Below are 25630 nucleotides of genomic sequence, written 5' to 3'. Positions count from 1 at the left end.
GGCGGGTCCGGCTTCCCGGCAGGCTTTGCGCGGTGCCGCTACGGGTCCTCAGAGGCGGCGGCGCGCGGGGCCTTCTGGGGGCCGCAGTCCGGGCGTGCTGGGCGGCAAGGGCCGGACTCGGCTTCCCGACGGGCTGCGCGGCGGCCGGGTGGGTGTCGGCGGGGCAGTCCGGCGGGCAGCGGCGGTTCCGGTGCGGCACAGCGGGCGGACGAGCGGGCGGGACGAGCTGAGCGGGACCAAGCGGGATGCGGAGCCGCCGCCGCCGCTCCCCCCGCTTCTTAAGAGTCTGAGACCCGCCCCCTGCCCAGGCCCGCAGTCCGAGCGTTCCGCGCGTTCCGAGCGCGGGCCCGGCCCAGCGCCGGCTGCGGCCGCGTCCCCGTCCAGTCTCGGGCGGCCCGCCCCCTGCCTGCGCCCCTTCCCCATGCGCGGCGCCCATGCGGACTGAGCCCCGCCCCCCGGCCCCGAGCCCGCCGAGCGCCGCCGCCGGAGCCCGAGCCGCCCACCCGCACCATGCTCAAGTGCATCCCGCTGTGGCGCTGCAACCGGCACGTGGAGTCGGTGGACAAGCGGCACTGTTCGCTGCAGGCCGTGCCCGAGGAAATCTACCGCTACAGTCGCAGCCTGGAGGAACTGCTGCTCGACGCCAACCAACTGCGCGAGCTGCCCAAGGTGAGCGGCCGCCCGCACCTGCCGCCCAAAGGCGCGCCCCCAGCCCCTGATTCCCCCGGCGGCAGAATCTGCCTGGGCGAGCCACTGCAGACTCCAGCCGGCCCTGCCGGTTTGCACTGGCCAGGTCCCCACCCCAGCCAGCCCCACCCTCCTCTCCCAGCCGCCCTGGCTGGCGCAGGTGGCAGCGGTCATCAGGTGCTTGCCTGGGGATAGCGATTGTCACCGAGCCTGGAGGCGGAGCCTCAGAGTGAAACCCGTGGGGATTCAGGGAGGTCGATGGGGTTAGGGTGGAACTTGGATTCAGGTGGCTGATGAGTACTAGCTTGTTGGGCTGCTCTGGAGGTGGGGTCCAGTCCTCCTCTCCTTTTCTTGTTGGGTGCAGGGATGAGTGGGGGAGCCCTCCTGATGTGCCCTTTGCTCTCGGATCTGCTCGCTGTCCCCCTTTCTTTGCCTTTGTTTTTCGTGGACAAGCTGCTCTCCTAAAGCTGCTCCAAAAAAGGAGGTGGGAGAAAGCAGATTAAGAAGTATCTCTTTTCTGGAGATGGGGTGCTGAGTGGCCAATACCTAGGAATTGGATGTCCCAAAGAATGTGACCCTGTTCTGGCCCTGGCAGTGACAGCTCGGTCTTCTGTGGCCACCTGCAGGTCTCGTGTGTAGGACTGTGCTTGTGGTACTCTGTTTTTGTTACTGTTTTTGCGGGGAGCGTTTACTGAGTTCTTGCTGCAGAACCAGGCCAGGCTTCTTGTTGGGATGCAGAGGTAGAGGCCAGTGTGGGCCCCTGGAAGGTGGCAGAAGTGGTTCAGGGGCTTGGGTGGGCCCTGAGGTAAGACACAGGGCAGGGGATTGGGGCCTTGTCTGGTTGCCAGCAGGTGACTTCTCAGAGGGGAGGCTGGTGTGAAGAGTGGAGGGAGGCAGCCATAGTGGGCGTGTGCACCGTGTGTTTCTTTGCTTTTCTTGCCACAAATGGGGTGTCGTGGTTAGACATCAGGACCCGGTGTGACCTGGAGCAGGCAGAGGTCTAGGGACCGTTGACTTGTGACACCCACATGTCCAGGAGCTCTTCTCTGTTCTGGAGTGGTCTCTGCCACAGAGTCTGTGTCCTGCCTGCCCACAGCCCTTTTTCCGGCTGCTGAACTTGCGCAAGCTGGGCCTGAGCGACAACGAGATCCAGCGGTTGCCTCCCGAGGTGGCCAACTTCATGCAGCTGGTGGAGCTGGACGTGTCCCGGAACGGTGGGGAGCCTGGGCAGGGGCTGGGTGGAGTCTGGGGAGTGTCCACTGGGGCTGCAGACGTCCTGCAGGCCATGGCATCTGTTCACTGTGACCCTCTGTAACAGATATCCCTGAGATCCCGGAGAGCATCAAGTTCTGCAAGGCTCTAGAGATCGCGGACTTTAGCGGGAACCCCCTCTCCAGGTGGGTGGCAGCCTGTGGTGGGGTCGGTAGGGGCTATGGGTCCCACAGCCCTGGACTGGTCATCCGAGGGCCTCTGCTTCCTCCCGTCCAGGCTCCCTGATGGCTTCACTCAGCTGCGCAGCCTGGCTCACCTGGCCCTGAATGATGTGTCTCTGCAGGCACTGCCCGGGGACGTGGGCAAGTGAGTGCCTTCTCAGGTGGAGCCAGGGTGGGGTGGGGGGCTTGGATTTGGCCCTGCCCTTGCCGCCACTGCTTTCCTTCCTCTTGCCCCAGTGCCTGGTCTCTCTTTCAGCCTCGCCAACCTGGTGACCCTGGAGCTCCGGGAGAACCTGCTCAAATCCCTGCCAGCGTGAGTATGACGGGCATTCTCCCAACAGCCGGGGCAGGGCCACAGCTTAGGGACCAGGGCTGCATGGCCACACCTCCACCCTGCTTTCTCTGCAGGTCCCTGTCTTTTCTGGTCAAGCTGGAACAGCTGGATCTGGGAGGCAACGACCTGGAAGTGCTGGTGCGCGGAGGCCTGACAGGGCAGAGACCGGAGGGCGGGCCACGAGAAGCAAGGGCAAAGAAAGAGGGACAGCGAGCAGATCCAACAGCAAGGGGCACATCGGGAGGGCAGGCGGGTGGGAGCTGGGTGTGGGGGCGTACAGTCTCTTGGGCATGGCACAGCAGGAGGCGTTGCGCCATAGTCACCATTTTCTCTGTTCCTTCTTGCAGCCAGACACTCTGGGGGCTCTGCCCAATCTTCGGGAGCTGTGGCTTGACCGCAACCAGCTGTCAGCACTGCCCCCGGTGAGTCAGGGTGGGGCTGGCCCCCTGCTTCGTGCCCTTCCGCGCTCTGACTCTCTGCCCGCCTGCAGGAGCTCGGGAACCTGCGGCGCCTGGTGTGCCTGGACGTGTCGGAAAACCGGCTGGAGGAGCTGCCTGCTGAGCTCGGCGGGCTGGTGCTGCTCACTGACCTGCTGCTGTCCCAGAACCTGCTGCGGAGGCTGCCCGACGGCATCGGTTAGTGTGCCTGGGGGTGCCTGGGTGGGGCACACGGAGCCTGGCCCTGGGAGGAGCATGGGGCATCGGGGCTGTGTGTGGTATGGAACACAGGGGAGGATCCTGAGTGTGCCCAGGTCCTGGGAGCTGTCCCTGGGGAGGGGAGGTGGGACCCTGGGGCAGCCCAGAAAGCTGAGGAGGCAACTGGTGGTGCTGGAGGGGACGGTGGAGCCTGTGAGGGCAGAAGGGTGAAGGGTGGCAGTGCCACTGGGGCCTGGTGTTTTCTCGAAGGAGGTTGAGTCAGGCTTGTGGGGGCAAGGTAGGTAGGGTCCTCCCGAAGTACGGCGGCGGCAAGAGGGGCTGGGGGCCTTGCTATTTGTCTTGAGAGCGCTTCTGGCCAGGTGGGTAAGGCACGTCTGGGGATCTTGCTCAGCCTTGTCCCTCTGTCTCCCCGACACCAGGTCAGCTGAAGCAGCTGTCCATCCTAAAGGTAGACCAGAACCGGCTGTGCGAGGTGACTGAGGCCATCGGGGACTGTGAGAACCTCTCTGAGCTGATCCTCACGGAGAACCTGCTGATGGTAGGGTCTGGCTTGGGAGGTAGAAAGGATGGGGCCGTCGGGCGTGCAGAATAAGGGCAGGGCATCAGCCTGTGTGTGCTGCTGGGGTGTGCTGGTGCAGCCTGACTCGTGGAGCCACTCAGGAAGGGCCCTTCTCTTATCAGAGAGGGAGTATGCTGGCCGGAGGTGAGGCGAGGCAGTGAGGCCAGAGTAGCGGCCTTTGCCACTTGCTGTGAAGAATCTAGGTCTCGTTTTTTTCGGCACATGTTGTAACACTGGGGAGTGCTTGCAGAAGAAGCAGGGATGGGAACTTACTTGTCTGTAGGGCAGACAGATGGGGAGCAGGCTGCTTCCCAGGGGCATCTGCCTGCCCCTCACAAAGCAGGGCAAGCTGAGGCCCCAGGCCAGGGTTCGGGACGGTGGTGTTGCCATCCCCAGGCTGGAAAACAGGAGCTAGCCGTGGGGAGGGTGTTCGTGGGAGTTTCTGGTGGGGGGTGTTCCTCACTGGGGAGATGGAGAAAGGGACTGTGGGGTTCAGGGCCCTGGGAAGGGGCTGGCCCTGAGCAGGCAGGCTGGAACTGGGGGCCTAGGGAGCCCTAGGGATGACAGGGCAGACCAGTGGAGCACCAGACAGGCTCACATGGCGCAGCCTCGCAGGTCAGTCCAGGGTACCCATGGGAGAGGGTCAGGGATGATCTGGTGGGGTGTTTTGGTGGTGGGGACTGAAGGCTGAGTGCAGTGGGCAGAGCTTGGGGAGCAGAGGGCACGGAGTGGGGTGGACACAGCTTCTGTGGTCAAGTCCTTGTCCTGGTCTCCAAGGGCTGCGAGGGACCCTGGCTGGAGCTGGCCTGGGGTGTCTGTGCCCTCCCCCCAGGGGCTGTCATCTCCTTCCCACCCCCAGCAAGCTCCTAGCGTCCTCTGACCTCCTCTTCCTGGCCAGGCCCTGCCCCGCTCCCTGGGAAAGCTGACTAAGCTGACCAACCTCAACGTGGATCGGAACCACCTCGAGGCACTGCCGCCCGAGATCGGGGGCTGTGTGGCACTCAGCGTCCTCTCCTTGAGGGACAACCGCCTGGCCGTCCTGCCACCAGAGCTGGCCCACACGGCAGAGCTGCACGTGCTGGACGTGGCGGGGAACCGGTGAGTGCCAGCCTTGCCCCGCGGGCCCAACTGTGGCCCCAACGCCTGCTGACTGTGCCCGCTCGGCCCGCAGGCTGCAGAGTCTGCCATTCGCGCTCACCCACCTCAATCTCAAGGCCTTGTGGCTGGCAGAGAACCAGGCGCAGCCCATGCTCCGGTTCCAGACGGAGGATGATGCCCGGACCGGCGAGAAGGTGCTCACCTGCTACTTGCTGCCCCAGCAGCCCCCACCCAGCCTCGGTAGGTTGTTGGCAACTGGTGCTTAGCGCGGGGTGGCTCTCAGGTAGGGCTTGGGGACTAGCCTGGGTCCTGACGCTCACCTGCTGCAGAGGATGCTGGGCAGCAGGGGAGCCTCTCGGAGACCTGGAGCGATGCCCCCCCGAGCCGCGTCAGCGTCATCCAGTTCCTGGAGGCCCCCACAGGTGATGAGGACGCTGAGGAAGCTGCAGCCGAGAAGCGGGTATGAGGGTGGGGATCTAGGGGGCGAACCTCTGCCTGACCGCTGCCCTGTGGCTGCTGCTCATCCCTGTCCCCACCACAGGGCCTACAGCGCCGGGCCACACCTCACCCCAGCGAGCTCAAGGTGATGAAGAGGAGCATCGAGGGGCGGCGGAGCGAGGCCTGCCCTTGCCAGCCAGACCCTGGGTCACCCTTGCCTGTGGAGGAGGTGGGCCTGGAGGCATGGCAACCTGGCGGGCCGCTGCCCTCGGGAGCTGTGGTGGTCCGGTCCATCCTGGGAGTGGGGCTGTGAGGGCCAGGGCAGCACAGAGAAGAAGCAGGAGATGAGGCTGGTGACAGATTTCGGGGACATGGAGCTGGAGGGCCAGCTGGGTGAAGGGTGCCAGGGTGGACGTGCGGGTCGTGCAGGGCGGGTCTGTGCGGCTGGAGTATGGGGAGAACCAGTGGTGGGTGTGCCTGGGAGCACAGGAAATGGGGTTTGGTTGTGGGGTAGGGCCTCTGGTGGAACTGCCATGGGTATCATCGGCACCTGGGAAGGGGTCTGGGACTGGGACAGAGCAGGCCTGACTGTTCTCACTCAGAGCTGTGACATGCGTGCTGTGGGTTTTTGGGTGCAGTAGAACCAGTGATCTGGGCTGGGGTAGGGCGTGTGGGGCCATGCATGGGAGAGGAGGAGGCTCATATCAGGCTGGGATTGTCCTGGGAACTTGTGTGGTCCTTATTCGTTTTAGGAAAGGCTTTCCTTGGGGCTGGGCTGTGGAACCATGGCTTTGCCCACCCTAGGCTTTGGAGGCATGTGGCTGCCTTGCAGGCTGGGACAGGGAGCAGCTGCGAGGGTGTGAGCCTGTTAACGGTGCCTGGTCGGGGCAGTGGGAAGCTCAAGGAAGGCCTGGGGCATGGTGGGCATCCCAGGTGGCCAGCGTGTGAGATGGGAGCTCCCTCGAAGCCTGACTCCACTTCCCACTGCAGGAGAAACGGCTGAGTGCCGAGTCTGGCCTGAGTGAAGACTCTCGCCCGTCTGCCAGTACAGTCTCTGAGGCTGAGCCCGAGGGCCCATCGGCTGAGGCACAGGGTGGGAGCCAGCAGGAAGCCATGACTGCTGTTGGGGAGGAAGACGCCGAAGAGGACTACGAGGAGGTGTGGATTGGCGGGAAGGAGGCAGGAGGCTGGGCCTGCTGGGTGGGGGCTGCCTCCCCTGCAGGGCCTCAGCTGGAATCAGTTTTGGTGCAGGCAGTGGCTGGGCCCTGCTGATGCTTCGGGGAGCTGCCCTGTACAGAGTGGCTGCAGGTGGTGCAGGGCCGTGCTGCTGGGGGTGCCCTGGAGGGCTGCCACCCTAGGTGGGGTGAAGGTCTCCCCTGACAGCTGGGCTCACAGACCCCACCCCCACCCTGGACTCCCTTCTCACCCCCTGTGGGCTCCCTGGTGTCAGGCCTTGGCGCACCCCTTCGTTTCCACCTGGGGCGCTGTGTGTCTCCAGGTTGAGCCCCTGCTCCTCAGCCTTTCTCAGGACTGAGACACGTGCCTCTCACTGGGCAGTTAACGCTGAGTCTTTGTGTGGCAGGGAGGCTTTCGGAGCCCCTGACCGTGGCCACACTGCTTAGCAGGGTCTTCCTGTGGAAGCACAGTCACGGAGCTGGGGCCACCCTCACCCTTTTGTCTGCACAGCCCACAGTGCATTTCTCAGAGGACGCACTGCTGCCTGGGGACGACAGGGAGAGCGAGGAGGGGCAGCCTGAGGCCCCCTGGACCCTGCCGGGCGGGAGGCAGCGGCTCATCCGCAAGGACACGCCTCACTACAAAAAGCACTTCAAGATCTCCAAGCTGCCCCAGCCCGAGGCTGTTGTGGCCCTGCTGCAGGGCATGCAGCCCGATGGGGAGGGCCCTGTGGCTCCCGGGGGCTGGCACAATGGCCCCCATGCACCCTGGGCTCCTCGGGCCCAGAAGGAGGAGGAAGAGGAGGAAGAGGGTAGTCCTCGGGAGGAGGAGGAAGAGGAGGAGGAGGAAAACAGGGCTGAAGAGGAGGAGGCCAGCACTGAGGAGGAGGACAAGGAGGGGGCCGTGGCTTCTGCACCCTCTGTCAAGGTTGGTGTCAGCCTCACCCCTGCCTGACCCAGATTCCCCTGGCCCTCCTGGGCACCCAGGGCTGCGGCAGGAGCAGGGCTGAGGCCTGACCCGCTGGCCCCTGGCCACCCGGAGAAGGTGGTGGACGCGTGTGCTCCACAGTCAGCATTGTGACCACTCTCACCAGACCCCAGGCCTGCCCTGGCATTGGTCTCAGTCCGTGCTTGGGGCCCAGGCCTGCCTTGGCATTGGTCTCACTGCCAGAGGCAGCTCTGCTGGCCAGTATTTGCCTGACCTGCTGGCGGGCACAGAGTTCACAGAAGCCAAGCATGGCTGCCCACTCTTTGTGGGCCTCCAGGGCCTGTCTGCACGTGTGGTGGTCCCAGGGCAGGGTCTGTTCTTCCTGCAAGATCACTGGGCTCTCCTGGGATCCTCCCTGCGTTGGGCGCTGCAGGCCCGAGGCCCTGCCGGCTCTGTTCTGCCTTGTCGGGCCCCCCTGAGGTGCCACACAGGCCTTCGGGGCACCAGTGTGTCCCTCCCTGGTCCTCAGGTCTCGTCTCCGTGGCTCACAAAGGGTCTCACCTACTCTCTAGGCAAACTCAAGATTCCAGGGGGAGTCCCCGGGTCCTACTCTCCCTGCCCTTGATGACACTCCGCCCCTGAGGGTGGGCAGTGGCATGATAGCTGAGGGGGCCTGGAGGGGCCACAGCAGGGACAGCCGGGTGGGACTCTACTCAGCTCTGGAGCCCCGCTTGTCCCCAGGTGTGCGGTGTCACTCACGCCTCCAGGATGGAGGCGCCCGTGCCAGGGCAGTCGAGGGAGCTTGGTGTGGTCTCCTCTGTCCTTTCTGCTCGTGGCGGGGGCTGGGTGAGGCGGTGGTGGTGGTCTTGGCGGTGGCTAACCTGCATGCTTCGCTGGTCCTGTCCTAACAGGGGGTGTCGTTTGACCAGGCCAATAACCTGCTGATAGAGCCTGCTCGCATTGAGGAGGAAGAGGTCTGTACTGCTCGCTCTGCGCTCTGGCCGGGCCGCTGCTGGCCTTGCTTCCCGGGCTGTGGGCTCACGCCTCTCCCCGCCCCTGTTGCTTGAGCGCAGATCCCTCCCAAAAGAGCTCTCAGATCCAGCTGGGCTCCAGGATCAGGACACCTCCTGCCTGGGGCAGCCCATCTTGGCAGGGGTGAGCGGAGAGGCTGGTGTAGCTCCCGTCAGCCGCCTGTGGCACTCTGAGCTTTACCTGCCTGCAGAGGCAGCGCAGTCCTCACTCTCTGGAGGGTGGCAGGGGGGCCTCGGGCCTCCATCACCCAGAGGTGGGCAAGCCCCAGCCCACCACGCTCTGCAGAGCAGTGCCCTCCTGCTGGGGTCTCGGGGCTTCTCCAGCTGGCGTCTGGGCCGGCCCTGGCTAGTGAGTGGCGTGAGGCCCCATTCAGCTGCCCAGGGAAAAGCCAGAAATGGCATCTGCGTGCTGGTGGGTTCTCCTGCAGAGAGCACAGGCAGCCCCACTGCGGCCCTTCCTGGACACCTTGTCTGTTCTGTTTCCAGCTGACCCTCACCATCCTGCGGCAGACTGGGGGCCTGGGCATCAGCATTGCGGGCGGCAAGGGCTCCACACCCTATAAGGGGGACGACGAGGTGAGCACTGCCTAGGAGGGCCTTTCCACTGCCACTGGCCTGCCCCACCACAGTTCACACTGATGGCACACAGGCCCCTTGCCCTGAGAACACTCACGCTCCGGGGACACGGGCTGGGCCCAAGGCACCAACTATTGTGGGATTCCGAAGTCCAAGAGCAACCTAAGGGTGCCTGGGTCTGTCTTCCCTTCGCAGCCCCCCTTCTCTCACCAGGTGCCTGTGCACCAGGCCTGGGGCCACGAGCCCTTTCTCGGGGCTGACCTGTTGCTTCTAGCCCCCTGGCACTCAGGATCCCACAGTGGCCAGAGCTCAGCCCTCCTGCTGGCCAGGGCTAGGGGCTGCTGGGAGTGGGTCTTCCCCTCCTGGGTCTTCTGCAGAAGGAGCAGGAATGCGGGCCCGTCTCCCTGGCCCCTGCCAAGCTCGTGTCTGTGCCCTAGGGCATATTCATCTCTCGGGTGTCCGAGGAAGGCCCTGCGGCCCGGGCTGGAGTCCGTGTGGGTGACAAGCTCCTTGAGGTGAGTCGGGAACCTCTCAGCCCCGAGTGGCAGCTGTGCCCTTTGGAGGTACATGGTCCCTGGTATTAGGGTGCTTGGCTGCTTTCTCCTGGCCTCCCCAAGAGTTCCAAGCACAAGACACCCAGCCTTCTGGGTGAAGCCACGGAACCTGTAAACCCCAGGAGAGTCACTTGGGCAAGAGCCACCTGGGCCCTCCATTGTCACCCTGGTTCCTGTCCAGCGCCCTGGTTGCTCAGCTTTGTTCTGTGGGTACAGGTGTGTTTTTCTACCAGCGGGTAGGGCAGCAGCTGCACCTGGCACAGTGGCCTCTCCAGGAGGGGCCGCTCCTGGGCTGACTGAGAGGGGTCAGGCTGCTGGCAGGTCTGGTGGGGTTTGGACCCCGTACGGGAGCCCTGGAGCCCCCGCCTGGACACCTAGCTGTTCAGCCGGGGCACGGGCATCAGGGGGCTCTGAAGAGGCATGTGCCTTTCTTGTAGAGACACGCTGAGGGCAGGTGAGGGCCCTGAAGCCCAGCCAGGAGGCATCTGCCCAGGGCTCAGATGCTGCGTCTGCTGCTCAGCTCTCCTCCTGACCTTTGCGTGGGAACTGCTATTCCTGGGTGTTGGGGTGGGGGTGTGGGTCAGTAACCCAGCGACCTCAGGTGTGTGTTTGGCTGCGCAGATGGGCAGGAGGTATCCAGGAGCGGGGCCATGTGTGGCCTGGCCGTGGGGGCATCTGCTTGCCTCCCGTGGCCAATCTGTGTCCTGGCCCTAGGGCTTCCCGCACCAGGTTTTTGAGGACCTGGTAGGGGAGGGGTCGGTGCCCATGAGGAACCTTGTGGCTAAAGGTCTAGGGTGATGTCCGAGCCTGGGGCCTTTCTCCTCGCCCTGTGCCTCAGTCTCCCCATCCTGGAGGGAGCGTGTGGAGCCCCCAGCACGTGTCTGTCAGTGGCTGCACTGGGTCCTGACATGCACGTGGCCTCTGGCCCGCAGGTGAATGGTGTGGCTCTGCAGGGCGCCGAGCACCATGAGGCCGTGGAGGCGCTCCGGGGGGCCGGCACTGCCGTGCAGATGCGAGTGTGGCGGGAGCGCATGGTGGAGCCCGAGAACGCGGTCACCATCACGCCTCTGCGACCTGAGGATGATTACAGCCCCCGAGAGCGGCGGGGAGGGGGGCTGCGCCTGCCCCTGCTCCTGCCTGAGAGCCCTGGGCCCCTCCGTCAGCGCCACGTGGCCTGCCTGGCACGCAGCGAGAGGGGGCTGGGCTTCAGCATTGCTGGTGGGAAAGGCTCGACACCCTACCGGGCTGGTGATGCGGTGAGGCTGGGGCCCAGGGCCCGGGAGGGCTGCTCCAGAGCTGACAGCCGCACTCCAGCCTCACCGGCAGCCCTGCCTCCCTCACCCTCCCCTGCAGGGCATCTTCATTTCCCGCATTGCCGAGGGCGGTGCTGCTCACCGCGCGGGCACACTGCAGGTTGGCGACCGCGTCCTCTCTGTGAGTGGGGATGGGGCCCCACCCCGCCCCCCCATGCCCCCTGCCCCGCCCCGCGCCCTCTGTTCCCTCCTGCCCTTGGGCCTCCCTGATTCGGGCGCGCTCTCACAGATTAACGGAGTGGACGTGACTGAGGCCAGGCATGACCACGCCGTCTCCCTGCTGACCGCTGCCTCCCCCACCATCGCCCTGCTGTTGGAGCGGGAGGCTGGGGGCCCTCTTCCTCCCAGCTCTCCGCCACATTCCTCACCCCCCACCGCTGCTGTTGCCACCACCAGCACCACCACCACCACCAGCATAACCACTGCCACCCCCGGGGAGCCTGGGTTGCTGAGCCTGGCCCCCAGCCTGCTGGCCGCCGCCTTGGAAGGGCCATACCCAGTGGAGGTGAGATACAAGCCCCCACCCAGGCACCCACCCAGCTTCAGCCATGGGCACTGGCCCTCCCAGGACCTGCTCTGTTATGGTCTTGCAGCCTGCTTCGGGTGGGAAGCCGGCCTGCTCGCCCTTTCCCCTGCGGCCCCTTGAGGCTGGGGCTCTGCCCCACAGCCAGACTCCTCAGTATGGTCCCCTTGACACAGTCTCCTGGCTGGCCAGATGGCCACAGTCAGCAAGGATATTGTCCTCACACTGCGTGCCTGCCTGGGCAGCAGAACACTGGTGGCGCAGAAATCCCTGTGGGCATTAGGACGGCCCCTGCCCGCCATCCCCAGGGACCGGGACAGACTCTTGGGAGCCCTCCCACACCCTTTCCCTGTCCTGACCGAGGCCTGTGCTTGTCCCGCCCCAAATCCCTAGGAGATCCGTCTGCCAAGAGCTGGGGGTCCTCTGGGGCTTAGCATTGTCGGAGGCTCCGACCATTCCAGCCACCCGTTTGGTGTCCAGGAGCCTGGTGTGTTCATCTCCAAGGTAGGGCGGCCCATCCAGGCGGTTCTGTGAGAGGCGCACCCATCCCAGGTACCAGCGCAGGTCAGCGTGGCCTCAGCCACCAGCTGCCACTCTCCTCCCTGACAGGTGCTCCCGCGGGGCCTGGCCGCTCGCAGCGGCCTGCGGGTTGGGGACCGCATCCTGGCAGTGAACGGGCAAGACGTGCGGGACGCCACGCACCAAGAAGCAGTCAGTGCCCTGCTCCGGCCCTGCCTGGAGCTGTCGCTGCTGGTGCGGAGGGACCCGGCACCCCCGGGCCTACGGGAGCTGTGCATCCAGAAGGCGCCCGGGGAGAGGCTGGGCATCAGCATCCGCGGGGGTGCCAGGGGCCACGCTGGCAACCCCCGCGACCCCACAGACGAGGGCATTTTCATCTCCAAGGTGAGCCCCGCCACCCTAGCCCGTCGTGGGCCCCGCCCCCCGACAGGTCTCTCCCATACCACGTCTCCCCACAGGTGAGCCCCACAGGGGCGGCCGGGCGCGATGGTCGGCTGCGTGTGGGTTTGCGGCTGTTGGAGGTGAACCAGCAGAGCCTGCTGGGCCTGACGCACGGCGAGGCGGTGCAGCTGCTGCGCGGTGTGGGCGACACCCTCACCGTGCTGGTCTGTGACGGCTTCGATGCCAGCACCACCGCAGCCCTGGAGGTTAGCAATCCCGCCCCGGGAACCAGGCCTCCCTCTGGCCCAGCCCAAGGTGTCGTGAGCCGCTGACACCTCTCGGGTCAGGCAACGGGTCCTCTGTGCCTCTGGGTCTGGGAGGTGCTCTGCGGCTCTGCATCAGCCGTGAGGGGTGGGGAGCTGTGGGTGGAGGGCCCTGCCTTCCCTTTCTGCTGAGCTCTGGCTAATCGAACCGTCCGGAGGCCCAGTCCAAGTAGGATGAGGCACGTGAACAGATGGGGGGAGGGGCGTGTGTTTGGGGCGCGTGGTCTGGTCCTAAAAGAAGCTGAGCACTGGCGACTCCTACAGAGTCCCACCAGGCTGCTAAGGGATGGCTCCAAGCCCTGCCCAGAGCCCACCAGCCAGGCAGACTCCTCGGGACTCTGAGGGTCCCCGCTCCTGTGCCTAGTGGCACCTTGCTCCCCTCAGCCCATCCCTGGGCCATGCCTGACTCCAGGGAGCCCCTCTGGTGACCCCTCAACAGAGAACTCCCTCCCTAAGACCTCCTGCCCAACTGCTGGTCCGTCACTTCCTGGACTCCAGAGCAGAAGCCCAGACCGGGAGTTGGGATGCAAGGTGGGGCCCCAGGAGTCCTCCCCACCAGCACGGCCTGGATCCTGGACAAGCCTGGCCTGTCTCAGGGGGCTCCCATCTCCCTTCCATCTTCTTCCTCATGCCATCCCAGGGGCCCTGCAGCTTCCAGGGGTTCTTCACCTTTGCCAGGGCATGTAGGCTGGCTTCCCACTGGAGTGGGCTGCAGGGCCACAAGAGGGTGGGTCCCGGGAGGGCTGGCGCCATGGCTGAAGCTGGGTGGATGCCTGGGCCTTCACCTGGAGGGGCCATCTGCTCCTCCCAGAGGGTGTCCCTGCTGGTCACACAGGTCCACAGGGGCAGGTGGCTGTCACCACTCCCCACCGGCACACACACGGCTTCCTCTCCGTAACAGCCTCTGGGATGGGGCGGCCCCTCACATTGGTTTTGTCTTGCAAGGGATCTCTGGGATGGTGGCTTTCTGCCAGGCTGACAGTCACAGAGTGTCCTGATCCACAGCCAGCGTGGGGGCTCCCTGGCGGGAAGTGCGTCTGCATTCGTTGTTTTTCTCCACAGCTGGACGTTGGGCTTGGGGCTGGCCCCGAGCCAGCCCTCACCCACCTCCCCTCCTGTCCTTGAGGGAGTCCTGGTGGTTTCTGGGGAAGGATTTATCTGAGGACTCGAGCCCTGGACCATCTGGTTCTCAGAGAGGGCCTTGCCTTTTATTATTTTAAATGTGTATCTAAACGTGTTTCATTCGATATATTTACTCATGAAGTTTTTATTAGAGAGAGAGAGAGAGAGAGAGAGAGAGCTCCCTCAGGGAAGAGCTAGGTATGCAGAAGGCAGGGCTAGCGCCATGTCTGCAGCTGGTGTGTGGCGCTGCTGTCGGCCACAGGTTGTCCTTGCATCTGGCTGGGTCCCCCATGAGCCTGCTGTGACACGTCGGTATAGGAGGGGCAGGGGTCTCAGACCTCACACTCTGGCCAGCCATGGACAGAGCCACCTCCACACCCTCCCTGGTGTTGGGGGCAGATACCGTTTCTGCCGCGTCAGGCAGGCCAGGGGCCCCGAGCAGTGGGGCTGAGAGCTGCGATCCAGCTCCCCTTCCCGGTCACCGCTACCTCTTTCCCACGTCCGTCTGTCTTCCCGCGGGCTCGCTGTCCGCCCCAGCAGTGCCCTTGCCCTCCGTTGTCACCCTGGCTGCCGTCCAGCACCCTGGTTGCTCATCTTTGTTCTGTGGGTACAGGTGTGTTTTTCTCCAGCTGTTGCTTATCTTTTCCTTTAAAAAATGGGATCTTTTGAGTTACAAAAATCTACATTTTTAAATTAAGTTTTCTGACTCTTTTATGACTTCTGGATTCTGGTTTTTTCCTTGGGAAGATCTTCCCTACTGCAAGATTACAAAAACATTGTCATGTTTTCTTCTAGTATTTCTGGAAGTTTTAACAACACATAGCTCCATGGTCCACCTGGAATTGCTTTGACGAGGTCTCGCTTGTTGCCTGGGGTGGAGTGTGGTGACACAATCACAGCTCACTGCAGCCTCCGCCTCCCGCGCTCAAGCCATGTCCCCATGCCCAGCCCTGGAATCGCTTTGCAAGTAACTGGATGCGTAGCTGTCCCCACAGTATTGACTGAATAGTCTGTCGCTTCCCCAATGATTTGGGGGAAATGTGGCCCCATTGTGTTCAGTTCCTGTAGGCTCCAAGCTCTGTTTCTGGACTTGGTCCCAGTGAGTTGTGAGCTACTTCTGGGCCAGTGCCACACGCTCAAATGCCTCACTTTGTAGCAGGTTTCATGCCTAATCCTAATCGGCAAAGTCACTCTTTTTCTTGTCTTGGAAAGTTTCTATTGTCATGTGTTTTCTCTTACAAATGAACCTGCCAAGTTCTGTGCAAAAACCGACTGGAATTCTGGGATTTCACATAGGTGTGTGTGTGTATATATTTTGAGAAAGGGTCTCGCTCTGTCACCCAGGCTGGAGTAGTGGTGCAGTCGCTGCACACCGCAGGCTCAACCTGCCGGGCTCAAGCGATCCTCCCACCTCAGCCTCCCAAGTAGCTGGGACTACAGCTGCGCCACCGCACCTGGCTCGTTGTTTCAAAGTTTTCTGTAGAAACGGGGTTTTGTCATGTTGCCTAGGCTGGTCTTGAGCTCCTGGGCTCAAGTGACCTGCCTGCCTTGACCTCCCAAAGTGCTGGGCTTCCAGGCGTGAGCCCTGCGCCCAGCCTTGGGGTTATCTTTATGTTGAGTTTTTCTCTAGGGTGTCCCCAGGTGGCTCTTGCTTTCCTAGTAATTCTTATAAATCCTCACCTGGATTTATAAATCTGCCTCACCCCCTGGCAGAAGCCTGGTCGCCCTTCCGCCTTCGGGCCTCTCCTTTTTCCCTCCCGCAGAGCCCCTGGTCCTGTGGAGGTGGGCTTGTCTTGTGCTCAGCTCTAAGGGACTTTCATCTTGTACTGTAACGTTTGCTGTAGACTCTCTAACATTTTTTAAATTGGGCGGTGGGGGGGCTGTTTCTATTTATAACCTGTGAGAATTGTTATCTGAAGCAGATGTTGAGTTTTCTGAAGTCCTCTTATCTGCTAAGTGGGGTTGGTTCAGCCCATGGAGGTTTCATCAGCGGGCTTGGGGCTTGAGAGAGAGGAGCCGGGGTCTCACACATAGGAGTCCACGCCATGTCTGGCTGCCTGGCTTCTCACAAAAAGCTCAGAGGACGTGGCGCAGCCAGGCCGGTGCACCCACAGGACCATCTGTGTTTCTGACTCCGGAGCATGGGTGGGGTTGGGGGAGCTTCAATTCATGACCCTTCCCCATTTTTCTGAAACTCAGGCCACTGGACTCATCTGTGTTTGTCTGCCTGGCCCTGTGGGCATCGGTTTGCCCACTGGGTTCTGTAACTTTCTTCTCACTGTGCGAGCCCATCTTGGCATTGGCTCAGGAGCTGCCTGCATGTCCCTAGCACTCTGGAGCAGTGGTCCATGTTTGTCTGTCAGAGCTTACGTCTCCTGCTTTCTATGGCCCATGTTTGTCAGAGCTTACGTCTCCTGCTTTCTAGGACTGGTGCATTTTTAGGGGTCGTGCACAGTTCATCTAAGCCTGGCCCTCACTTACTGTCGGGCCTTGACTTTACTCCTCAGTCTCCTTGTCTGTACAATGGGTCACCCGCAGTGCCTGCTTCTCGGGGTCGAGAGGATTGATTCAGTAACGACCTGCCTCGCCATGGTCGGCGCCAGCCCCTGCGCAAACCTAGGTGGGTGTGCGCTGTCTGAGAGGACTCGCCCGCTACCCTGCGTGTTTGGCATGAGGACGCAAGTCCTCTCCCACTGGGCCCCTCCTCCGCAGTCACCTCCCCCTCGGCCCTGCTGTCCGCATCCTCTTCCTCCTGGTCACGGTGACCAGGGTCCTGTGTGTTGATGGCCTTGTCAGAGCCAGCTTCTGACTACTGGTCAGGACCACCTCTCTCTTGTCGTCATCACCATTAATTAAACTTCAGAAGAGACTGCCCTTTCTTTTAGCATTTCCTCGATTTACGCTCTCAGGAAGAATCCTTCAGTCTTTCCCTCTGCATCTCTGGCTGTTAACTTTTCTGTAGATATGTCTGTAAAGAAGAGATCACTAGCTCTGTTTCTGTCCTGATGTGAGCTCCTGCAGGAAAGACCTAGGAAGATGAAATGCTTGGTTCTTTCATTTGTTAGTTTTTAGAATAACAGGCTGGGGCCCTGGAATCTTCCAAAGGTGGTTCCTGAGGTGTCTTTCTGTTTTTAGGGTTTTCGTGAACTTATGAGTCTTTATTTTCCTGATGGGTTTCAACACAGTGTTCCCTTGATGTCCCTTGATCAGGCAGCGAGACCCCACATCCCTGTGGCATGACCCCGTCATTCCCCAGCTGCTTTGACAAGGCATTCTTTGTATTTCCTGCCCCGGCCCTGGATTCCAACATTTTTGTGTGAGACCTGGCCCCTCTCCGTGGAGCTGGGTGTAGGGCTCCTAGCCGTGGACCTGGCCCCTCTTCGTGGGAGTTAGGTGTAGAGATCCTCCTAGCCGTGGACCTGGCCGCTCTTTGTGGGAGTTAGGTGTAGAGATCCTCCTAGCCATGGGACCTGGCCCCTCTCGGTGGAGCTGGGTGTAGGGCTCCTAGCTGTGGACCTGGCCCCTCTTTGTGGGAGCTGGGTGTAGGGCTCCTAGCTGTGGGACCTGGCCCCTCTTGGTGGGAGCTGGGTGTAGGGCTCCTAGCCATGGGACCTGGTCCCTCTTTGTGGGAGCTAGGTGTAGGGCTCCTAGCTGTGGGACCTGGCCCCTCTTGGTGGGAGCTGGGTGTAGGGCTCCTAGCTGTGGGACCTGGCCCCTCTTGGTGGGAGCTGGGTGTAGGGCTCCTAGCTGTGGGACCTGGCCCCTCTCGGTGGGAGCTGGGTGTAGGGCTCTTAGCCGTGAACCTGGCCACTCTTGGTGGGAGCTGGGTGGGAGCTGGGTGTAGAGCTCCTATAGCTGTGGGCCAAGCGTGCTCAGGACTCAGGCACTGCCTGTGCTGCTCTGTGGCCTCTGCAGCAGATGGAGGCTGAGAGGTGGATGTTTTTAGAAAGAGAAAAAATCATGAGTTTTTACTGTTATTTATATTTAACTCATTTAAGATTACAGGGTTTTTACTGACTTTTGTAATTTTATACTTTTTCTCATAAAATCTTTCCCTAATTCCTTAATTTCAAAATTAGCTGAGTGTGGTGGCACGTGCCTATAGTTCCAGGTACTCAAGAGGCTGAAACAGGAGGATCGCTGGAACCCAGGAATCTGAGTCCAGCCTGAGCAAGACAGACACTAAAAAGCAAAAACAGCGACACCAGTGGTATGACTGAGAGCAGGAGTGCGGAGAGGGGCCGAGTTCCTGGTGGCTGCTTCCCGAGCGCTCACTCTGCTGGGATGTGCGGTCCGCATCCCGTGCTCTCAGCTACTTGAGGTCTTTCTGTGGTTTTGCTACCAACTTGATAGCACAGTTGGGCTGACTCATTTTAGCTTTTAGAGTAACTTTTTAAAAATCTGTTTTTTGTGTTTTTTTTGAGACGGAGTCTCACTCTGTTTCCCAAGCTGGAGTGCAGTGGCACGATCTCAGCTCATTGCAACCTCCACCTCCCGGGTTCAAGTGATTCTCCTGCCTCAGCCTCCCGAGTAGCTGGGATTACAGGCGTCTGCCACCAAAAAAATCTGTTTCTTAATTGTGTAAATCTTCACATGGTTCCAAAGTTGAAATTATATAGAGTCACTTCAGAAGACCGGCCTCCATCTCTGCTCTGAGACCACCATCTTTATTAATTTTGGTTTATTCTGCCATTTGTTTCTTTTTGAAAAATATAAGCACATACGAAAATGAATTTTAAACTTAGAGAAAAGTTGCAAAAACAGGACAAAGAACCTCTGACACTCAGCCCTATTCATGGCTCACCCACTGCGCCGGGGACGTGCTCCGTCGTGGAAGGGCGTGGCCCGGTCCCTGTGGGGCTTGGCCACCGCATCCCTCTAGTCTCCTTCGGTCGGAGCGTGCCTCTGTCTTTGCTGATTCCTCTGACCTTGAGGCTTCTGCTGGGCATAGGCCCTGCCTGCAGTGATTGCCCCCACGCTGGGTCTGACGTCTTCACAGGCTTCAGCGTGTGCATCTTGGCCAGGATTATCACGGAGCTACCATGTGTCTCTGTGCCTGCTACCAGGGCTAACTGGTGATGCTCTGAACCGTGGGGTCAGCCAGGTTTCCCCCTGCAATTACTCCTGCCTCTTGAAATCAGCAAGTGTGGGAGGTGCTTGGAGAGCATATAACAGGCTGTTTCTCATCCAGCTTCGCCGGTGAGCTTCAGCACCTTGATGGTTCTGAGTGGGCCCTGAGGGGGTTGGCGACGTTCCTGACCCACCGCTCCCATGCTCATCAGGCAGCTTCCTGCCACCGAGCCTCCCCTTCTCCCGTTTATGTGTGTCTGCTTACCTGTTCACATGGGCTCACAAGGGAGTCCATTTCATTAACAAGTGAGCTTCCATTTTATTTCATGGGCGACAGCCTTTTACCATTGTTATTTATTTTGATGCTCAGATTGTCCCAGCCTTGGCCCACGGAAGGGGCTTGAGGACCTGAGGCATTCTGATACGACCTCCCCCTCTCAGCACCCCCTCACCTTCTGCCTCCAGGATGTGCTGGGCTTCTCGCCTTACCCTGCCCAGCCCTGGAGTCGGCCATTTCTCTCAGGAGCGCTGGATCCTTTTGGTGGAGAGTAGCATTTAGAAGCTGCGGTCTGGCCCTGGACCCAGCGTTCTTGGGGTGTCATCTCAGGACCTCCCAGGGGCCACAGCTAGGGGGCATGCCAGTCATTCCCAAGGTTATTCTTGGAACGATAGAAGAGGATGAGCTCACCAGTGGCTGTCAGAGTCAGCAACCTGGTCTGCCTTTTCTGTGTTTGAACAGCTCTCTCTGACATGAGAGGCCGGACTGCCTGTGACCTTATTCCCACTCTACCAGGCCCCCTGCCTCTCTGGGACCTGTCCAGTGGCTTTTTGACTTGTTATTTCAGAAATTGACAAGACAGGCACCTTGTTTGTTGTTTGTCCCGCTAGTTCTGTGAGTCTGAAAGAGACGTAGCTAAGTCTCCCTGTGTAAATGTGCTTTTACGACACCCTCGCGTTTCTAGTCGTCTTTGCTTTATGTGTTTAGCTGCTTCCTTGTTGAGTGCTTACAGTTGATGATGATTGTATCATCATTGTAAATAGCATCTTCTGTGGTGACAGCATCCGTCTGCCTGCTTGACAGCTCTGACCTCACATCCTTTCTCCCCTGGCCTGAGGAGCCCCTCCCTGTGCCTCCCGAGTGTTTGTCTGGCATCTCTTTGCCTGTCCCTTACTTACCATTTCAGTTGTGGTTTTAACCAACAGTACAGGGCTGGGTTTGTCCTTGAGGCCACACTGAGAGCTCCTCGATTTCGCAGGGACCCCGTCTGTGATGAGGGCGATGAGCAATGCCTCTCTCCACTGTGCTGCCTCCTCCGCTTCTTCTGGCAGCTGCTGGGGGTGAGGGTTTGAAGCAGTCCCATTGCCCACCGCGAGCTTGGAAGTCAGCTCTTCCCATGGTTCCGTCTGCCCGTGTTAACCCCGGGCTCAGGATTCAAGTACATCTTGTGCCCAGCCAGAAGCCCCTGCCTGTCCTGGCCCTGTCTCCTTGCCCCCCAGTGCCCTGCCTGAGCTTCCTGGGTACCTTTCTTTTCTAGACTCCCCCTCCGCCCTGCCAGTCTCTGGCTTGGGACAGGTGATTGAGCTCTGGGGCGTGCAGAGCTGGCCGGGCCTCCTGCATGGTGTCCGTTGTTTCAGAATCCCTGCCCAGCACTCACGCCGGGGTCTGGAGCCAGCCTTTCCACCCGAGGGGGTCGTTCTGCGCCATCAGTTCTAGCGCCTGCTACTCACGCCCCTCCTTCCCGCATCTTGGTGGCTGTCAGCTCTTCCTGGGGGTGACTTTACACAGCAAACTGGCAGGCATCATGCTACTTCACAGTCTCGCCTAGTGCAGACATGACCACGTCCACGGCAGCCCTGTGAGCTGTGATGGGGACGGGCCGGGGACAGTGCTGCAGCGTCCTGGGGGGCCCAGCAGAGTGCCCTCCAAGGCTGCCCCAGCCACGCGGTCAGCCCTGCCCAGGGACGCGGCTCCTGTGTTCACCGTTGCTGACTATTCTGGGCTGGGGCCCCAGCCTGCCCCAGAGGTGGGACCCTGGGTTGCAGTCCCCCCCTTCTCAGCCAACACCCCTCTTCTCAGGTGTCCCCAGGTGTCATTGCCAACCCCTTTGCGGCAGGCATCGGCCACCGGAACAGCCTGGAGAGCATCTCTTCCATCGACCGGGAGCTGAGCCCTGAGGGCCCAGGCAAGGTCAGAGGTGCCTGCAGCCGGCAGCCCCAGGGCCAGGGAGCCCAAGGCCGGTGGTGCCTGACGGGTCTGCTCTGCTCGCAGGAGAAGGAGCCGCCTGGACAGACCCTGCACTGGGGGCCCGAGGCCACAGGAGCCGCGGTGAGTGTGGTCGCCCCGCCCCCTCCCATCAGGGCACTGGAGCGGAGTGCACATTGCCTGTGGGGTGCTGGGTAGTAACCCCCAGGACCCCCTCTCATGCCCTGTGCTGGCCAGGTGCCGCCATGGAGCTGCCCCTGCTAGTGCTGTGTTCACTCTGCCCCCAGGGTCGGGGTCTGCAGCCCCTGAAGCTGGACTACCGTGCCCTGGCCGCCGTGCCCAGCGCTGGCAGCGTGCAGAGGGTCAGTGCCCAGTGTGCAGTGCCCCCCACCTTCGTCCTGTTGTCCTGTTCCTCGGCCACCCCAGGACAGACACCAGAGCCATCCGGGAGGGAACCTTTGGGCAGGGGCTGGGGTGGGAGGAGGCCACGTCTGACCTGCAGGCTACCCCAGCCTGGCACATGCTTATCACCCTCATTCTCGACCCAAGCCATGTTGGTGCTGCCCCACCCACACCCTGAGCTGTGGATGGGTGACACAGACCAAGGCATCCCTCTAGTGGCGGTGTGAGAGCTTCACCTGCTGCTGCTGGGGCTGCCCAGCCCCAGAGGGTGCGGGCTGGAGGCGGAGGCTCCTGGGGGATTGGGCAGGCACATGTCACCAAGGGACAGCTGGAGGGGGCGGGTGCTGGGGACAGGCAGGAGGATATGCAGGCCCATCCCTCCCCTTAGAGATACAAATAATCCTCCCAGAGGATGTGCCCCACTAGCCCCACCGAACGTGAGTGCTGAGGGGTGGACTCCACAGGAAAGTGAGTGCTGAGGGGTGGGCTCCGCCAGACCCTTGCCCAAGCGGTGGGGTGGTGGTGAGGGGCCAGGCAGGGCCTGGGTCTGAGGCAGCCCATTCAGGGGCTCTTGGGTACCGACCCTGCGTCCTCTGGCCATGGGCAGCACTGAGAGGGAGGCTTCCAGGAGGCCCTTCATCCTCATGAACAACAGCACGGCCATGGGGGCAGCAGTCAGGGCGTCACTGAGCCCTGAGGGCCGCACACCGCAAGTAGGGGCTCCCCACCATCACCTCTGTCCCTGGCCCCTCCCCTGAGCCCTCCCTGCTGTCTTCTCCGGCTGTCCTGTCTGCTCCCGTCTCTCCTGCAAAGCTCCGGCCAGCACACTGCCGTGGAGACAGCAGCTGCCCAGCCCAGGCCCCCGCATCCTGCGGGAACGGGGACGAGCCCCTCCATGCTGACCGAGTGTCTGGGGCGTCCCCTGGGCTATAGTCAGGTTGGGGAACTGAAGAGCTGCTGTGCCTTTTAGGCAAGCGCCAGGCTCCCCAGTCCCTCCTGCTCGGGGGCCACAGCCCTGCCCAGCCTCACCCCACCCACTGCCTACTCCTCCAGGTACCGTCTGGAGCAGCTGGAGGGAAGATGGCTGAATCTCCCTGCTCCCCTAGTGGCCAGAAGGTGAGTGTCCCAAGTTAACGGGTGCGCCCCATGATGGGTGGAGGGTAGGGCAGATGGCCGCTGTGCACAGGATCCCTCCTCCAGGGATGGGGGGTCAGGGGCCGGCGCGGGGTGCTGTTGACTCTGGTCTTCCCTCTGCTACCATGGGGCCTCCTGTGTGAGGACAGCCAGGGACGCTTTCCTGGCCAGAGCTGCCTGGCGATGGGGTGGGGGGCCTGAGCGTGCTGTTCCTGGAGGGGCTCAAGCTCCTGAGACCCCAGTCAGTGTCTCGGGCCCAACGCCTCCCAGGACCCCCTTACCCACGCTTGCCTTTTGTCTGGGGTCCTTGCCCCCCCACTATTGGCACCCTTCAACACACTGCCACGTGGGGGTGGAGGTGGCAGCACCCATGAGACCCAGCCCCAGCTCAGCCCCTCACAGGCAAGATGTCAGCCCCAGCCAGGTTGGTCGGTCTCTCTCTCTCTGTCTCTCCCACCCCCCTCTCTACCCCCATCCCTTGCCTTAAACCCCTGATCCTGCTCTCCTCTGCCCCCGCTGCCCCCACCTGCCTTTTTTAGACAAAACCAGGGGTGATCCAGCCATTGGCTCAGGCCTGGCCAAGGGGCTCCCCAGCCCCCAGGGGCAGAGGTTGTCCCCACTCCGTGAGTGCTCTGTCCCATGGGTGGGGGTGGCAGAGCCTCCTTCCCCAGCAGGATGGTGGGTGGGGATCAAAGGCAGGCGGGGGGACAGCCGGTGGCAAGTTGAGCACAGCTGCAGCCCCGACAGCTGCCCCAGCATAGCTCACAAGAGCCCCACCCCCCAGCCGCCCTCCCCGCCTTCCCCGGATGAGCTGCCCGCCAATGTGAAGCAGGCCTACAGGGCCTTCGCGGCCGTGCCCATTTCTCATCCTCCTGAGGATGCCCCTGCCCAGGTGTGTGGGGGCAGCACCCCTGCCTGCTGCGTGTGGTTGGGGTGGGTGCCCGGGGGCCCTAGTATCCCGGAGGAATGCCAGCCAAACCTCAAGGTCCGCTCCCCCCAGCCCCCCACGCCTGGGCCTGCAGCCTCCCCGGAGCAGCTGTCCTTCCGGGAGCGGCAGAAGTACTTTGAGCTGGAGGTGCGCGTGCCCCAGGTCGAGGGCCCCCCTAAGCGCGTGTCGCTGGTGGGTGCTGACGACCTGCGGAAGATGCAGGAGGAGGAAGGTGAGGGGCACGGAAGTGGGGTGGGGGCTGGGTCTAGGCTGGCCTGGCCTGACCCACCCTGCCCTCCGGCAGCCAGAAAACTACAGCAGAAGAGAGCGCAGATGCTGCGGGAGGGAGCAGAGGCCGGGGCCGAAGCGAGGCTCGCCTTGGACGGGGAGACGCTGGGCGAGGAGGAGCAGGAGGATGAGGAGCCACCCTGGGCCGGCCTGAGCCCCACCTCAAGGTGAGCACCCGCCCACCAGATGCCCCTACTCACCCCGCGTGCCCCCGCCCCCCACAGCACGTTCTGTGCCTTCCCCAGGCAGAGCCCAGCGTCCCCCCCACCCCTGGGAGGCGGCGCCCCGGTGCGGACGGCCAAAGCTGAACGGCGCCACCAGGAACGGCTGCGCGTGCAGAGTCCGGAGCCACCAGCACCCGAGCGTGCCCTGTCCCCTGCCGAGCGCCGGGCCCTGGAGGCCGAGAAGCGTGCTCTGTGGAGGGCAGCCAGGTGAGCCCCTGATTGGGGTCCCCGCCCCACCCTGCCGCCTGTCCCTGCTCCTGCCCCGAGTCACCCCTGCACGCTGTTCTGTGCAGGATGAAGTCATTGGAACAGGACGCTCTCCGAGCACAGATGGTCCTCAGCAGGTCCCAGGAGGGCCGGGGCACGCGGGGGCCCCTGGAGCGACTGGCCGAGGCCCCTTCCCCTGCACCCACCCCGTCACCCACCCCTGTGGAAGGTCCGTGCGTCAGGGCAGGTGGGGGGTCAGCCTGCTGCATGGGCTGCTTCCAATGCCCGCTTCTTGTCCCCCCAGACCTCGGCCCCCAGACCAGCACCTCCCCGGGACGCCTGGTGAGGAGCCGGTGGCTATGCCTTCCCTTCACCCCCGAGGCATGGGGGGGGTCTGGCCTGCCCCCACCCCCGTGGCCCTCACCCCCCCTTCCTCTCACTCTCTGCCTCTCCCCTCACGCTGTCCTTTCAAGCCCTTGTCTGGAAAGAAGTTTGACTACAGGGCCTTTGCGGCCCTGCCTTCTTCCAGACCTGTCTATGACATCCAGGTACCTGGCCTCCAGGCCTCTGCATGCCTGCCACCCTGTCCGTGCCTGCCACTGCCTCCATCCGCTCCCGCAGGGCCTCCCCGCACTCTGCTGTGGCCCTGCCTCTTCACCCCCCCTCCCCCTTCAGCCGGGCTGTGTGGGCCTCAGGGCTGGGAGCCCACCCGTCCACGTGGGTGGTTTGGGGCAGGTATGGCACCCGCCTGACCAACACTCTCCCCATCACAGTCGCCGGACTTTGCTGAGGAGTTGAGGTCCCTGGAACCATCTCCCAGCCCTGGTGAGTGGGGGCCGGGCTGGGGTGAGCTCCCAGGAGCCCAGGTGCCCTCAGCTCACTGCCCACCTGTCCCTGCCCGCCAGGCCCGCAGGAGGAGGATGGAGAAGTGGCTCTGGTGCTTCTGGGCAGGCCCTCACCCGGCGCCGTGGGCCCTGAAGATGTGGCGCTGTGCAGCAGCCGCCGCCCCGTAAGGCGCCGTGGTCTGGGCCCTGTGCCCTCCTAGAGGAGCAGGCGCCTCCCCCAGACTTGGGGTGGGGGCCCTGCCAGCTCCAGCACCACCCTTGCCCCAAGTCTTTTAACCTGGGTGTTAGCATTTTAAAGAGACCCCACAGGAGTTCTGGCCTCTGACTAACTGCCCCACCCCAGCCGAGACCTCGGCGAGACTGTAACTAGTGATGTTTGTACAACCAAAGACTCTATTTTGTGGTTTAAGGAGAATAAAGTTGACTACATTTTACCTCCCGTCTGCCTGTCCACCCCCCACCCACTAGCACAGACCTTCCTGCCCTCTGAGGCCAGGCTGAGCTCCGAGGGCTGCACTCTCACCATCCCTCCCACGTCTCCCGCTGCGCCCACTACGCACGGGTCGGCCGGGCTGGGCGGGCTGCCCATCCCCAGCAGGGCCCCCCACCAAGTGCCTGCAAACCCGTGTCCGCCGGCCGGGGCTCGGGACTGCCGGGGCCCTGGACTCGCACACGCCAC

The 25630-nt window shown here is 62.4% G+C and overlaps 1 protein-coding gene across 14 annotated transcripts; it reads left to right on the top strand.

Moving 5' to 3' along the window:
* The first annotated feature begins 77 nt into the window (after positions 1–77).
* SCRIB (scribble planar cell polarity protein) lies at positions 78–25385 on the top strand. Of its 14 annotated transcripts, XM_054497867.2 has the most exons (38): positions 86–669; positions 1784–1901; positions 2006–2084; positions 2176–2265; positions 2377–2433; positions 2529–2592; positions 2802–2876; positions 2945–3089; positions 3530–3648; positions 4568–4767; positions 4841–5007; positions 5097–5227; positions 5309–5434; positions 6196–6363; positions 6892–7308; positions 8220–8282; positions 8826–8915; positions 9353–9430; positions 10402–10725; positions 10823–10903; positions 11012–11287; positions 11699–11809; positions 11915–12208; positions 12283–12471; positions 20798–20908; positions 20990–21046; positions 21211–21285; positions 22379–22441; positions 22818–22883; positions 23244–23351; positions 23460–23619; positions 23692–23842; positions 23921–24106; positions 24193–24335; positions 24411–24448; positions 24580–24654; positions 24880–24931; positions 25012–25385. In XM_054497867.2, exons 1-38 carry the CDS (start codon positions 511–513, stop codon positions 25149–25151), a joined length of 5046 nt encoding a protein of 1681 aa, XP_054353842.2. In that variant the 5' UTR covers positions 86–510; the 3' UTR covers positions 25152–25385. The 14 variants fall into 14 exon arrangements, with proteins under 14 accessions (XP_063525268.1, XP_063525263.1, XP_063525262.1 ...); XM_054497873.2 differs by lacking the exon at positions 24580–24654 and having other exon boundaries at positions 88–669; XM_054497872.2 differs by lacking the exon at positions 22818–22883 and having other exon boundaries at positions 89–669.
* Positions 25386–25630: the final 245 nt, after the last annotated feature.

The sequence above is a fragment of the Pongo pygmaeus genome, chromosome 7 (genome assembly GCF_028885625.2).
Source record: "Pongo pygmaeus isolate AG05252 chromosome 7, NHGRI_mPonPyg2-v2.0_pri, whole genome shotgun sequence".
Classification (NCBI taxonomy): Eukaryota; Metazoa; Chordata; class Mammalia; order Primates; family Hominidae; genus Pongo; species Pongo pygmaeus.
The sequence above is the reverse complement of the archived record's forward strand: the minus strand, read 5'-3'. Positions and strand labels throughout refer to the sequence as shown.

Coding starts and splice junctions, on each gene's coding strand:
- SCRIB (XM_063669192.1), top strand. CDS start 511: ATGCTCAAGTGCATCCCGCTGTGGCGCTGCAACCGGCACGTGGAGTCG. Junction 23,620..23,691: donor GAAGATGCAGGAGGAGGAAG/GTGAGGGGCACG, acceptor GCCCTCCGGCAG/CCAGAAAACTACAGCAGAAG. Junction 23,843..23,920: donor GGCCTGAGCCCCACCTCAAG/GTGAGCACCCGC, acceptor TGCCTTCCCCAG/GCAGAGCCCAGCGTCCCCCC.